We start from the raw sequence: 13,431 nt of genomic DNA on the forward strand, positions 1-13,431 counted from the left end.
TGGTTACTGGAGACCATAGACATCCACAATGTACCTAAATACCGTCACCCACCTTGAGATATGGGTTCTAAGGTTTCAGTATAGTCACGACGGCTGTCCCACTCTTCAAACCGAAACGTATTACTGCTTCACGACAGAAATAGGCAGGGCGGTGGTACTTACCCGAGCGGACTCAAAAGAGGTCCTACCACCATTAATAATAAATATACACAAATTTCTGAGAAATATATAAACGCAATCAGTACCTAATGAAGCGAATTGTGCAAATTGAATAATTAGGCATGCTTGATTACTATTTGATTCTCATAATCATTATCTATTCATCGAAGTCGTTATTTTAACTATACGAGTATAAACGACATTAAAATATTTTTGGAATTTACCACCTAAATATTTTGTTTACCTAATTATTTAATTTACTTTTTATTTTAGAGTGCATTTTTGGAAACTAACGTCCTAAAGTACTTGAGTAACTTCTGTCTGTATATAGCTGCCAGAAGGAAATCTCTGGAAACTATAATATATATATTTTTGTCCCTACCTATGCTGATTAGCCTTGAGAGGCTATTTCAGCTTCTCCTTGACGTGTAGGTGAGCTCATGGGGCTCTAACCGGGGGTGTTGCTAACACTGGACCTAGTAAGAACAGTGCTCGAGACCGAGAGGGCTGGTGGTCGTGGCGCCGACGACCGCCGGTCCGGCGTCTCGAGGGGGAGGGTGATGGGAGAGATGTGCTCCGCACTAAACGCTTCACTCTCCCCCCTTTGCCTTTTCATGGGTTCTGTCTCATGCGAGGTTCGGACGCGGTTTGTTGAGCGACAGGTTTTAGTCAGTTCGACTCCGACATGCCCCGCCCGCCATCCCCAGGGGAGGACGGAAGTACGGCGATTACCTGCTGACAAAAAAAAAGAGCACTGCTTCGCATAATCTACCATCGGATCGGAAACGCGACCCACTGAGAAGATCTGGCGAGAAACTCAGTGGGCCGTGTCTATGGGTGAAACGATAAGACCGTCCATTGTTACACACTAAATATCATGTCACACGAGTATCACACATATGTTTGCATAATCAAGAAATAATCAAGAAAAAAATATTTATATTTTTTAGACTTTACTGTTTTTTATTGCACAAAGGGGTGAACTAGCTTACAGGCGACCTGGTGTTAAATGGTTACCGGGGCGGATCTGATTTTTATTACACGATGTTATTTTTATGGAGGGCTCTAAATTCCGACGTCACGGAAGTGGAGGAAAAGAGAGCGACGTATTTACTAAGTAATACGTGATTTAATTAGAAATTATGCATTGACAACACGCTGCGTCAACTTTTGCTAAAACATTATAATCTAAGAAGCCAAGTGCACAACAATTGTTTCTATTATATATAAGTCACACTAGCGACTTCGATCTCATGTGTCAAGGCGTTTATTTTGAAGGCCGCGTACCATACCATAGCATAAGCACACGCGTCTCAGACCCAAGGTTCATTAGCTATGATCAGATGAGCTGTCTGCTAGTCTAAATAAAACGAAATAACGCGGCTAAGGATCTTCCAAAATACCAGGTTGACATAAATATAAGACACTTTACTGGCGGTGGGACCTCTTGTGAGTCCGCACGGGTAGGTACCATCACCCTGCTTATTTCAGCCGTGAAGCAGTAATGCGTTTCGGTTTGAAGGGTGGGGCAGCCGTTGTAACTATACTGAGACCTTAGAACTCGTGTCTCAAGGTGGGTGGCGCATTTGCGTTGTAAGAATCTATGGGCTCCGGTAACCACTTAACACCAGGTGAGCTGTGAGCTCGTCCACCCATATAAGCAATAAAAAAATTAGCAAAGAATCTTACATTACAAATATTAGAACACTTTAAAGCAACAATGAAACCACTTTATTTATTTATTTATTATATATTTATTTATTTATTTTTAAGGCACTTTTCCAGTCACGCGCTCATGTTTAGAGGTCGAATGTTTCTGTGGTTCTGGAGACATTGCACTGCGCAGAATCTGTACACTTCGTACTCGAACGGTTTCTTCGGGAGATTTGAGCCACAAAGAAAACAACGCTTCTCCGATGACTTCGCCTGTAAATAACAACATTATCAACGTTTACGTAACTCGAGTATTTTATATATTCCTAAAAATATTTGTTTACGCATCAACTCCTCTTTCGCAAAGTCGGTAAAGAGGCAGGCAGCGCGGCGAGGGAGGGGGCGGCACGGAACGGCGAGCTCCGCGACGCGACATAACACAACCACCTTCACTTCTGAACGGGACCCAACAGCTACAAGACCCGCAATATTAATACTTTCACAATATTACTTTCAATTTAAAATCAAAAAGAATTCAATAGTATTTTGTTATTTAACGGCAGACTTCACAAACCACCTAAGAAAAATCACAAAGGAAATACAGTCTGAAATTCACAATCAAGAACAATAATTATTGATAACGTACATACGCACGTTATTTTAGTAAATATCTCATTTAAATTAATAATAATTACAAAATGAGTTCCACACAATTTACATTTTCTCGTTTAGTTTTTCTCTAACGATAATGGCTCGGAAAGTAATCGAGGTAAATTTGTATTTTAATGATATTTTCACAGTACGCAATGTAAGACAATTAAATCGAAGTTGACGGTCGGGGTCAACGGCCTCGTGTGAACTTACTGAAACAGCTGCTTTTTTTTTACTACATATTTTTTTTTCGCTACTATCTGGTAGCCTAAGTGACTATTCCAACATTTACGGATGGGTAGGTGAAGTCACACTTAACCTGCGAGAGCTTGCTAACACTAGCCCTAACATAGAGCAGTGCTTCAGAAAATCTACCACAGGATCGGAATCGCGAGCCACTGAGAAGATCCTGCGAGAAACTCATTGTGCTTTTTTACTATTTAGACGTCTGTATACATACATAACCTAGCTAGTCAGTGTTCAGTTGTAACCAGAACCAATGAAGATGTGAATGCCGCGGCCATCTTGAGACTAGTTTTGTTGTGTTGTGCAGTTTTGAGAGACGAGACAAGATCATAACTACATATATTATGTAGGCTGTGATCAACTCATGTAAACAAAAATAAAACTACCTTTTTTTCTTTATTTATTTCTTAAGTGGTTACTGGTGGTGTCGTGTTGTTACTGGAGCCCATAGACATCTACAACGTAAACGTCGCCACCTACCTTGAGATATGAGTTCTAAGAGAGACTTTTACTGGTACAACGGCTACCCTACCGTTCAAACCGAAACGCATTACTGCATCACGGCTGAAATAGGCAGGGTGGTGGTACCTACCCGTGCGGACTCACAAGACCATAGACTATTTACTAGTTTATATTCACTTATACTATGTAGTACTAGTCATTGTTTACTAGTTTATGATCCTATGACACTATATGTGACAACAAGCCACAGACACATCGCTTCAACCAATAAAACAAATACCTTTTCGGTATCGGTCATCTGAAGGAACTTGTTGGTTTTAATCTTCTCCAATTGCTTCTCCTTGTCTCGTTGCCTCTTAGCTCGTTTCTGTTGTAGCTTCCTCTCTTTCTCTTGTTCCAGAGTCTCGGGGGTCACCGGGCCGGGAATGTGCGACTGAAATTAGACCACCAAATTATGTAAATAGCTATGAGAGATTTAAAATTTTCAACGCAACCTATAAAAAGCGAAGAGGTAAATTTTCTGTTTGTTATATGTTTAACATTGTTTGTTTAACTGATTGACTGTTCGGTAGGCAGCGGCTTGGCTCTGTCCCTAGCATTACTGATGTCCATGGACAACGGTAACCACCCACCATCAGGTGGGCCGTATGCTCGTCAGCCTACAAAGGCAATAAAAAATAAATAAATAAAAAATGAGCAAATTATAATTTGTATTATTGACTCGCTCCGAAGCTCCTTGATACAATTTTGAATTTTCACATTCTGAGGAATGAATTTTATATGCAATATTCACTAATTGACTAATTTTCGTTTTAAGCACCGGCGTCGATTTTTTCCTTTTTATGAGCACACGTAGTTTTACTGGGAGCGTCAACAGATGGCGTGATAAATTGAGGTAAAAATAAGGAAAAGTCCCAACAACATTCATTTGGTGTAATGCGGTTAACATCTATTTTGTAAAATTTCCTTATATTTAATTTTTCACAAACCACAGATCATCTACATATCTCTGATGGAAGAGGCTCGTTGTCAGTGCGAATTCTATCGCTCACATGTTTGAAAACGTGATGTCAAAATCGCAGATGGATCGGACATGTATTATCTAACTCTTTTAAGTGAAACGCATGATTGCTACACATTCTCCAAAGGTTCAGTGGAACTTTTAATTGTGTTCATTATTATCAAGCATCATATTAATAAATTACCTTAGCGTAATTGTATTTGTCTGGAAACTGAGCCTGGAACATTCTGAAGGCGAGGCGTGTCTCCTGGTGTGGCGAGGCCGCGTACGGGGTCTGCAGCTGATTGTTCCTGATGCACGGATCTCCACCGGCAGTCAGGATCTCACTATTTAATTAAAACATAACTAAGATTAAGTTAGGTTTTTTTTTATTAATTTAATTATTTTTTTTAATTACTTTCCTGTTCTTACCTGTAAAATGAACAAATATGAAACATGTTTTATATTCGATTTCAAAGCATTCCAGTATCAACAGCTCAAAACGATCCTGAATACCTTTGTAGGAAAAAAATGGGAATCAAACTTGGACACCGCGCACCAGTTAAGATCAGTAACCACTAGACTAACGAGGCGATAAAACAAAAGTATTAGTATAGTACCCACGTGACCATATCTGGTTTCGCAGCAATGGCGGCTTTGTGTAGCGCAGTGTTGCCATCGCTAGGATCGCGAGTGTTACAAGCCTCCGCCAGATTCTCTTCCTCCCAGCCTTCGAATATCGTCTCCAGTGATTTCAATTCATTTCCTATTATCATTTTCCACATCTAAAACATTCGAATGTTACGATTATTGCGGTTAGAAGAATATGATTTGTATTTTATTTTAATTCTATTTTATGAATTTTAATTGATATTATGAATATTTTTAATGATTATGAAAGTTAATATTATTTTTATTTATTATTTAAAAGCATTCGTAAATTTATTACAACGCAGGGAGGCACTGTCTGCCTTTGGTTTTAACTGATAACAGTAGTCCATAGACAACGATGTGCCACTCACTTTGAGACATGAGGTAGAAATCGGAATTATTTCATAAATTCCTAAATGCCTCAAAGCTATCCTGGCTTCACCTGATGTTTAGGCTCATGGGGCGTAGCCTGAGACTTGGATAGTATCAAGAGCAGTGCTTCGCAGAATCTACCACTAAATTGGAACTAAGAGAACCACCTACTGAGAAGATCCGGCGAGAAACTTGTTAGCTCTTTACATCGGATTCTTTGTGACATTTGGCGAGAACGGTGACCGGTGCTTGGAATGCCTAAAAGCACGAGTTGATCAGCAATATCCGAAATGAGAGTAAAACAGTTTCGGTAATTACTTGAGTAATTACACTATATAGATTATTTGAAGGAATTTATAAATGCATTTCAAAAGTACCTTCTTAATAGGATTAGGAATCTTTTGACTGGGCTTGTTAAGAACAGCGGGATCTTTTATCTTTTTCCTCCTATCAGTTTCATATTTCTCTTTTACTTCCTGCTTTAAATCTTCCTTCTCGCTCTCGCAGGGACTAGGTGTTGACCTATCTTGAATAGCACAATCGTTTAGGACAACTTTTTTAGAATTAATAATAATCCCACTGGTTTTTTGTTCCGATAGTGTTTTGATCCAACCTACAGGTGTCTCAGAGTCTATGAAGCAGGGACCTTCGTCTTCGCTCGACATCAACTGGGTTGGTAGCTCTCTAGGAGTGCGTTCTCTGTAAATATATTATTTTAAATTAGCATATAGGTAGACTTGTGATCCACCTGGTGTTAGGTGCCATCCAGGGAACAGATGGTCGTATTTTGAGTTCAGACTGCCGGAAGTTGACAAAGTAATTTATTGACATCAGTCATGCTAATGATCCGGTCTAGTAGTTAACATCTAACCCCTCAAAGTCATGGGTGTTAACACATTGGCAGTATAACATTGCATGTTGTTAATAGCATGACGGTAGCCTTCATAAGTAACTAGCTTCCAACTTTTATTTCCAGGACAAATCAGACATTCGGAGATATCAGGACTTCCAAAACATGTCTATAGGTCCGGCCAATCACATTAGCTGACAGTCACTGACCTTACTTACTCTTGCATTACAACTAAATGAAAACTAATAAATCTATACATATAAAAATGAATTGCTGTTCGTTAGTCTCGCTAAAACTCGAGAACGGCTGGATCGATTTGGCTAATTTTTGTCTTGAATTATTTGTGGAAGTCCAGAGAAGGTTTAAAAGGTAGATAAATATGAAAACTAAATAAAGATAACATTTTTTTTCCTTTGATGTGTCCCCCGTCCGACGGATTCCTTTTTTTTTATTTAAATTAATTTTATACACAAGTTTAGGTCTTTTGTTTATCGATTGAGGCACTACAAAGTCTACCGGGTCAGCTAGTATAGTTTAAAAATTACAGAAACACATTTGAATAACAACACAAAATTGAAATGGCTTTATGCTGATAATCCCGCTCAACCTATTAAGCAAAAGTAATGGAATACTCTATTTTTTCGGACTTTTATGTGTGTTTTTTTTTTAATTTATCAAATATTGTAAAGATGATGATAACATGTTGAACAATTACATATCCTGTCTCTGAGATCTATCTATCTATGATTTCATCTCATATATATCTATCTATATATTATATATCTATCATATATATCTATATATCATATCTCATATCCATTTATCTTTCAAAGCAGACTGCTGGGCATAGACGTCCCCAAAGCCTCGCCACAACCGGTTCTACACTGCGTGCATGTAGCGGATTCCTACGTTCCTCAATAGGTCGTCGATTCGCTTTGTGGGAGGTCCTTGCCACAGTACGTCTTTCAGCACGCGGTCGCCACTCGAGAACTTTTCAGAGATTTTTTTTTCATGATTATGACAGATTTCCTATGTCAAGATACTAAAAAAAATTATTAAAAACTTACCTTGATTTTGCTCTATCAATAGTTTTACTAGGACTTTTCTTTGCTGTTTTCTTAATATTTTCATTACCAAGATCCAGTGTAGCTTTATTTGCTGGTTTAGCTGTCGATGTTATCAGTGCTTTTTGGAACAACTCCAACGAATCTGTTGCGTGAAATCGTTGTTTACATTAAAATGTATAAACGGTATTAATTATAATAATCTTTCATAAAAACTAAGTGGAGAATACCAGGTTTTTCACCCTAACTTGCAAAAAGGTGAATTTAGTACTTTACAAATATTTTTTTTGAATGAATATTCAATAAGGACATAAATATGATTAACTCGTCTTTTCTAAAGTCATTGAATATCATATAAAAAGAACAAAAACATTTTTTTTATAAGCTAATAAACACAGCCCCCACTGTGATGCGTGATAACTGTCACACATGGACATCAACAATGTCTCTCAAGCAAGGGGACTCTGCCAAAATAATGCATGCCACTCTAATGTAATAACAATATTATCTGTTTAAAGTATTTTTTAAAACAATTCCATATTCATTCATTCTCTTGTAATCAAAGAGTAAAAGAATTAAGTACACTCAAACTCCAAATGCCATAATGCCTTTAACAAAGATAATAACTCTGACTGGGAAAGGTAGAGTTACAGCTCGTTCCCACTTGTCGGGTGTCGGATCCGTATATTAATCTTAGGTTCTAGTGGCAGAGCATTATATATGAAGCTATTCACACTTATCGGAAATCGATTTTGTGTCGGCTCCGACAAGAAATGTCGGGTGTTTTGCCAGCCCTCTACGCCCGGAAAAAAATCGTGTCAGATCTCGCTCGCCTATGATTAAGAATGGCGCTGTTCACATTTGTCTGATGTCGGGACCGATAACCCTCTCCCCGCTACCCCTCATTCCGTTCGTGCGTACGTCGTCGCTGCGATCGCGCACACACACATCGCGGCTGTGTTCATGTTCCCAAACTAAATCTTTCTCTCAGGATTGGGTGCACCCAATATTTTCTTTCCTTGGCTTTCTTTCCTCGTTTTCTTCTTAAATATATAAATATACATCACAACAAGAACTTCGTCGACGTCCATCGTGCACAATCGCCTCGCGTAGAGTGCTAAAATTGGCACTAGCTTCGACCGTGGCCGACAACCGATTATTAATCGTGTGTGTGAACAAAGGCGCCGACATCCGATTAATATACGGATCCGATAGCCGACAAGTAGGAACGAGCTCTTACTGGTACACAAAGTAAATAGGCATATTGAACGAATTTTTAATTTGCAATACATAATAGGCCCTCTGATATTTTAAGAGTGTGATATTGGTGCTGCAGTCACAATTTTAGGCATTGCTTTTTTTACAGTAGCCTTGATAAATGGTGCTTTCACATGAATATTTCTACCAAAATAAATCATATCATAAACTCACCGTAAACCTCTAGACTAGCAAGTGTAGAATGAACCCGCTGAACTTCTTTAAATGTAGGTTTTCTAGTAGGGAAAGGTAGCACTCTAAGTCTTGGATCATCTTTCTTTATAGGGGAGTTCTTTCCAAATATAGCAGCTTGATTTAAAGATCCTACAGCCCGATATAATATTAGAGAACAACCTTTGAAGTCTTCTGTCCATTGACTTATAATATCTTGGATATGCTGTAATAATATAAATTTATCAAAGTTTTCTAATGTTCCAGAGTAAAGATGTATATACATATGTATTTAGAAAAGAAAATAGCTAGGCTATAGGCTATTTTCAGTCCAAAAATCAATGTCACATCAAACAAAAGTTTACATTAAGTGAAAGGTAATTCAAGCAATGTATTTTCCTAATAGCACTGACTATTGCTTCTGCATATTAAAAATTTCAAAAGTCAATGAAGGAGATGTTGAACCGTTTAAGTAATTTTAAGTATGAAGTTTTTTTTTTATTGCCATTCAGACGAGTAGGCAGACGAGTACGGCCCACCTGATGGTAAATGGTCACCGTCGCTCATGGACGTCAGCAATGCCAGGGGCAGAGCCAAGCCGCTGCCTACCATAAAGTACTCTCCGCAAGCCTCGTTTGAAGAAGGACATGTCATAGTCATGGCCTAGCATACTAGACGCCCGGTGAATTCGTATAAAACGATGCAACTGTGCCAGTATTTGAACATTTTTTTGTGATGAAATACATACTTACTTTTCCATAATGGAGGAATAGCATTGTGTAACATAATTTAAACCTGCAAAAATTATCGATTGCCTAATTACTGGTACTAGGGTGTGTTGTGAGAGTAGGTACCACCACCCTGCATATTTCTGCAATAAGTAACAAAAAAAATACTACCATTGTAGAAAACCAAACAGCATCAATATCTTATTATGATATTATCTGAGACAACCTTATCTTACCTCTAGAAACTGCGCCTGATTATATCTTCTAAGGCTAGCACCGGCAGACCTCGCGTGTCCATGATGAGCATCTCTTGTAGCCTGGGCTTGACCTTGCCCTCTCCTTGTGACATATGAATGAAATGTCTTGTGTAGAACTATAGTGCCACCACTGAAAACTGCCCCAGCAAATCTGCCACCCGAGACCATCAGGACTGCCCATCTTTGATAGCCTGGGATCAATAGCTGCTCCACACGTTCTACCCAGGCACTGCCATCACCATCCGTTGATAATTCTTCCTGTTTTGTAATTATGACCACTATACTAATACTAATCACTAAATAATATGATAAACAATACAATAAACTTATATACACAATATATGTTTATTTCAATCTACTTCTGGCAATATGCTAAATTTTCTCTTTTCTGTATACTCAAAATGTTGAATGTTGAACTCAGCATAGCAATATCACACGCCACCCATAAAAGAGTTCATAGGGTCAAAGCTATATTGCTAATATCATTGATGAAGGAACATTTAATTCCTCATGAAAGCAACTTAATTTTTAGTCATAGCTGAGTAATTGAGCTCACAGCCCAGTGTTATACCAGTATAAAATGGTTCCTGGGCCCCATGGATGTCACACTTCAATGCAGCTACCTATCTAAAGAGATGACATAGTAGTCTCTATAGTATTGCATAGCTGTTGTCCCACCGTTCAAACTGGAATGCATAACTGTTTTGCGACAGCCACAATAGACCAGATAATGATACTTATTACTACCACCAGAATATTGCAATTGGTGACTGCAATATTCTGGTTCTGGTAATACTCAGAGAACAGTGCTGCCTGTTCTCTGGTAATCATATATAATTAAATGAAGCAAAAGAGATCAGTTGGAGCTATTTATAGCAAATAATGTGAATTTCTAAAAAGCCAGATGATATTTACCTTCTTATGATGTAGGATACATCTATAAATACAGAAGACCTGCCCATAATGATTAGTGAAGAACGCCTTGCAATGTCTTGTTGCTGCAGCAAATAGGTCACTCGGAGGTCTCTTACTGTCCTCCACTTCTTCCTCAGACTCACTGCTTGATTCATCTACTTAAATATCAGTAACAAAAACTTATTATGTCATTTTCAAATATCAATCAAAGTATATTTGATTCTATATTGTTTTGCTTGTTGACATTGCATGGTTTTCATCATTTAACTCAAAATTTAGGTCAAATTCACTTTTGTATTCAAACAATCAAGTCAGATTCAAAAGCTTTAAGTTATTGGAGAAATTAACATTGAATGAATATATGACAAGTAAAGAAAATTACTTCCTTTCACGTTTTTTTTATGATTGAGCGATTACTGGTGACCTGGTGAAAGAGCAAGAGTACAGCCAGCAGGAGTGCGGTTTGCTAACAGCCACCCGAGCACCTCCAAAGGAGACCTCACAACTCAAGAGTAGCTGGTTAGGGAATGAATCTACTACCTGATCGGAATTGCGAATGCCTAGGTTGGGTTGCATATTGAACTCTTTGCCGAGTTCGCTGAGTACGGTTACAAAGATCCCTAAGCCTGCTCCTAGTGTTAGAGTTTTGTTGTTGAGTTGAGTTTGAGTTGAAGGCAAGGGTTATTGGATCTGATGGATCCGTAAGGATGTGACATTATTCATGTTTCAGCTACAAAACAAACAAAAAAGTTTTACGTCACATACCTTTCCGAGAATTATACTGGCCAATGGATAATGGAGATTTTCCAAATAGTTTCCTCTTCAAGTTAAAAGTGTGCCAGTGATGCTTATAATGAGCCGTTTGCTGCGCACGGGTCTCGAATGGACCCACTCCGCAACACGAACAACAATTACCATCAGAAGCACCATTTAAGGTTAAAGCATTAAGGCGACGCAAGACACTCTGTTCATCAACTGAAAATTAATAACAATTTGAGTGTTAACATTTGACATTTTTTTGACACTACACATTCCAAGGTTATTTAATAAAAAACCAAAAGTTCAGTTAAAAAATTCATGTTTATACAGAAATCGCCCGATACAATCAGCTGTAAATAAGGGCAAACAAATGTTCATAACTTTTTCACTTTTTTTAGGTATCAATTAAAACTATGTTACGAATCTTAAATTTAAACAAAATCTTTTTTCCACCTTGTAAGCTGCACTGGTTGAGAAAATAATTGCACTTACTGACATTATGTGATTCTGTTATCATACATGCTGCCACATGAACACCTTTTAGGAGTTTTTGAAATTCGTCGATCTCATAGACTTTCACGATTTTAGTTTTTACTGCCTCGGGCTTCAGCGCCATTATCGGCTCAGATTGTTGATCTTGAAATATAATGTCCACGTTTTACATGTTATTACTTAAGTGATACACAATATAATACTTTAATAATTGTCTTGGTTGCTTTACCACTCGATAATATTGTGCAACGAGATTAAAAATTTTGCAATAAGTCAATTAAGTCACTTCACGCTTTGATTTTGAATATGTTCCGATTTACACTGTGTGCACTTACCAATGCTCTTATAAGAGAAAAAATAATTCCGTTTTGTACAATATACTCTCGCAGTATTCTAGGGAAATATAACAGGTTGGGGAAAAACTTTCTTCGCATTTTTTAAGAAAATTACAACATTTTTTTATATAATTTATTTACATTTAACTAAAGTATGTAGGTACCATTTTGTTCGATAACTTTTTTCCATCTTGTAGTTAGTTAGGGATATGATCCTATTGCTATAGAAATTTTGTGGCTTCTGATCAAAATACCGCGGCAATTGGTTTTGGCAGTCCTCTCGTGATGTTAACCTGACACTGCCTAAAGAATTCTGAAGAGACCGAAACAGGAAGAAATCTGTAAGTGCAAGGCCAGGACTATACGGCAAATGCATTGACACCTCCCAGCCAAGCTTTCTTAATTTTTGCTGAGTGGCTAAATATGTGTGAGGTCAAGCGTTATAACGATGAAAAACCACACCCCTTCTGTTGATTAATTCCAGCCACTTTTTCTCGGTTTCATTACGTCGTAATAAAGAATCACAAATGAGTACACGGTTCATTAGGTTTGTTTCAGTGAGCTCGTGAGGCGTGAAGCTTTTTTTGTGTACCCAGTTTTTTTTGAAATGCGCCGAATCTGTTTTGTGGTCAATTTTCAGTTCCTCAGCTACGTCGTAACCACTGATATCCCGATCTTGCCCCACTTTTTCAAAAATGGCATCTATTTTATCCGTAACATGGCGACCAGAGCGACGTGCATCTTTGACATCAAAATGCCCGGATTGAAAATGCTTAAACCAAAATTTGTGCTACTCTCACAGACACTGCATTAGGTCCATAAAGCCATAATAAACATCGCAGTTTTTTTTCGCAGCTTGCGTTGCATTTTTACCTTTCTTGTAGTAAACTTTTAAAATGAACGAAAAAAATCGATTTTCTTAATTAGATACATAAATAAAAATCACACAGATTTTCCTAATTTGAATTTGGAATTATTTACTCTAAAAATTTTTTTATTGCTTATATGGGTGGACGAGCTCACAGCCCACCTGGTGTTAAGTGGTTACTGGAGCCCATAGACTTTCACAACTTAAATGCGCCACCCACCTTGAGATATAAGTTCTAAGGTCTCAAGTAAGTTACAACGGCTGCCCCACCCTTCAAACCAAAACGCATTACTGCTTCACGGCAGAAATTGGCAGGGTGGTGGTACCCACCCGCACGGACTCACAAGAGGTCCTACCACCAGTAACAAAATTTAAACTTTTAATGATACCAAAACCAGCCAGATACAAATAGATTTTATTACAAGTTCATACATACTATAATGCGAAAAGACTTTTCCCCAACCTATTATGACGTCACGAATCGTCACCATTTTCTACTGTGAACACTGGCGTTTACCAGGTAAGGTGCTTTGATCACTTC

At 38.1% G+C, this 13,431-nt stretch overlaps 1 protein-coding gene across 6 annotated transcripts; it reads right to left on the minus strand.

Moving 5' to 3' along the window:
• Window positions 1-1,889: 1,889 nt before the first annotated feature.
• LOC101735746 (tRNA endonuclease ANKZF1) lies at window positions 1,890-12,322 on the minus strand. Of its 6 annotated transcripts, none has more exons than XM_062669817.1 (12): window positions 12,023-12,322; window positions 11,688-11,831; window positions 11,202-11,411; window positions 10,437-10,591; window positions 9,501-9,779; window positions 8,540-8,762; window positions 7,112-7,253; window positions 5,572-5,893; window positions 4,796-4,956; window positions 4,377-4,518; window positions 3,452-3,604; window positions 1,890-2,085 (listed from the first exon to the last, which is right to left on the minus strand). In XM_062669817.1, exons 2-12 carry the CDS (start codon window positions 11,809-11,811, stop codon window positions 1,945-1,947), a joined length of 2,052 nt encoding a protein of 683 aa, XP_062525801.1. In that variant the 5' UTR covers window positions 11,812-11,831; window positions 12,023-12,322; the 3' UTR covers window positions 1,890-1,944. The 6 variants fall into 6 exon arrangements, with proteins under 6 accessions (XP_062525801.1, XP_012546638.1, XP_062525802.1 ...); XM_012691184.4 differs by having other exon boundaries at window positions 10,437-10,594; XM_062669818.1 differs by having other exon boundaries at window positions 11,917-12,040.
• Window positions 12,323-13,431: the final 1,109 nt, after the last annotated feature.

This window comes from Bombyx mori, chromosome 8 (genome assembly GCF_030269925.1).
Source record: "Bombyx mori chromosome 8, ASM3026992v2".
Lineage (NCBI taxonomy): Eukaryota > Metazoa > Arthropoda > Insecta > Lepidoptera > Bombycidae > Bombyx > Bombyx mori.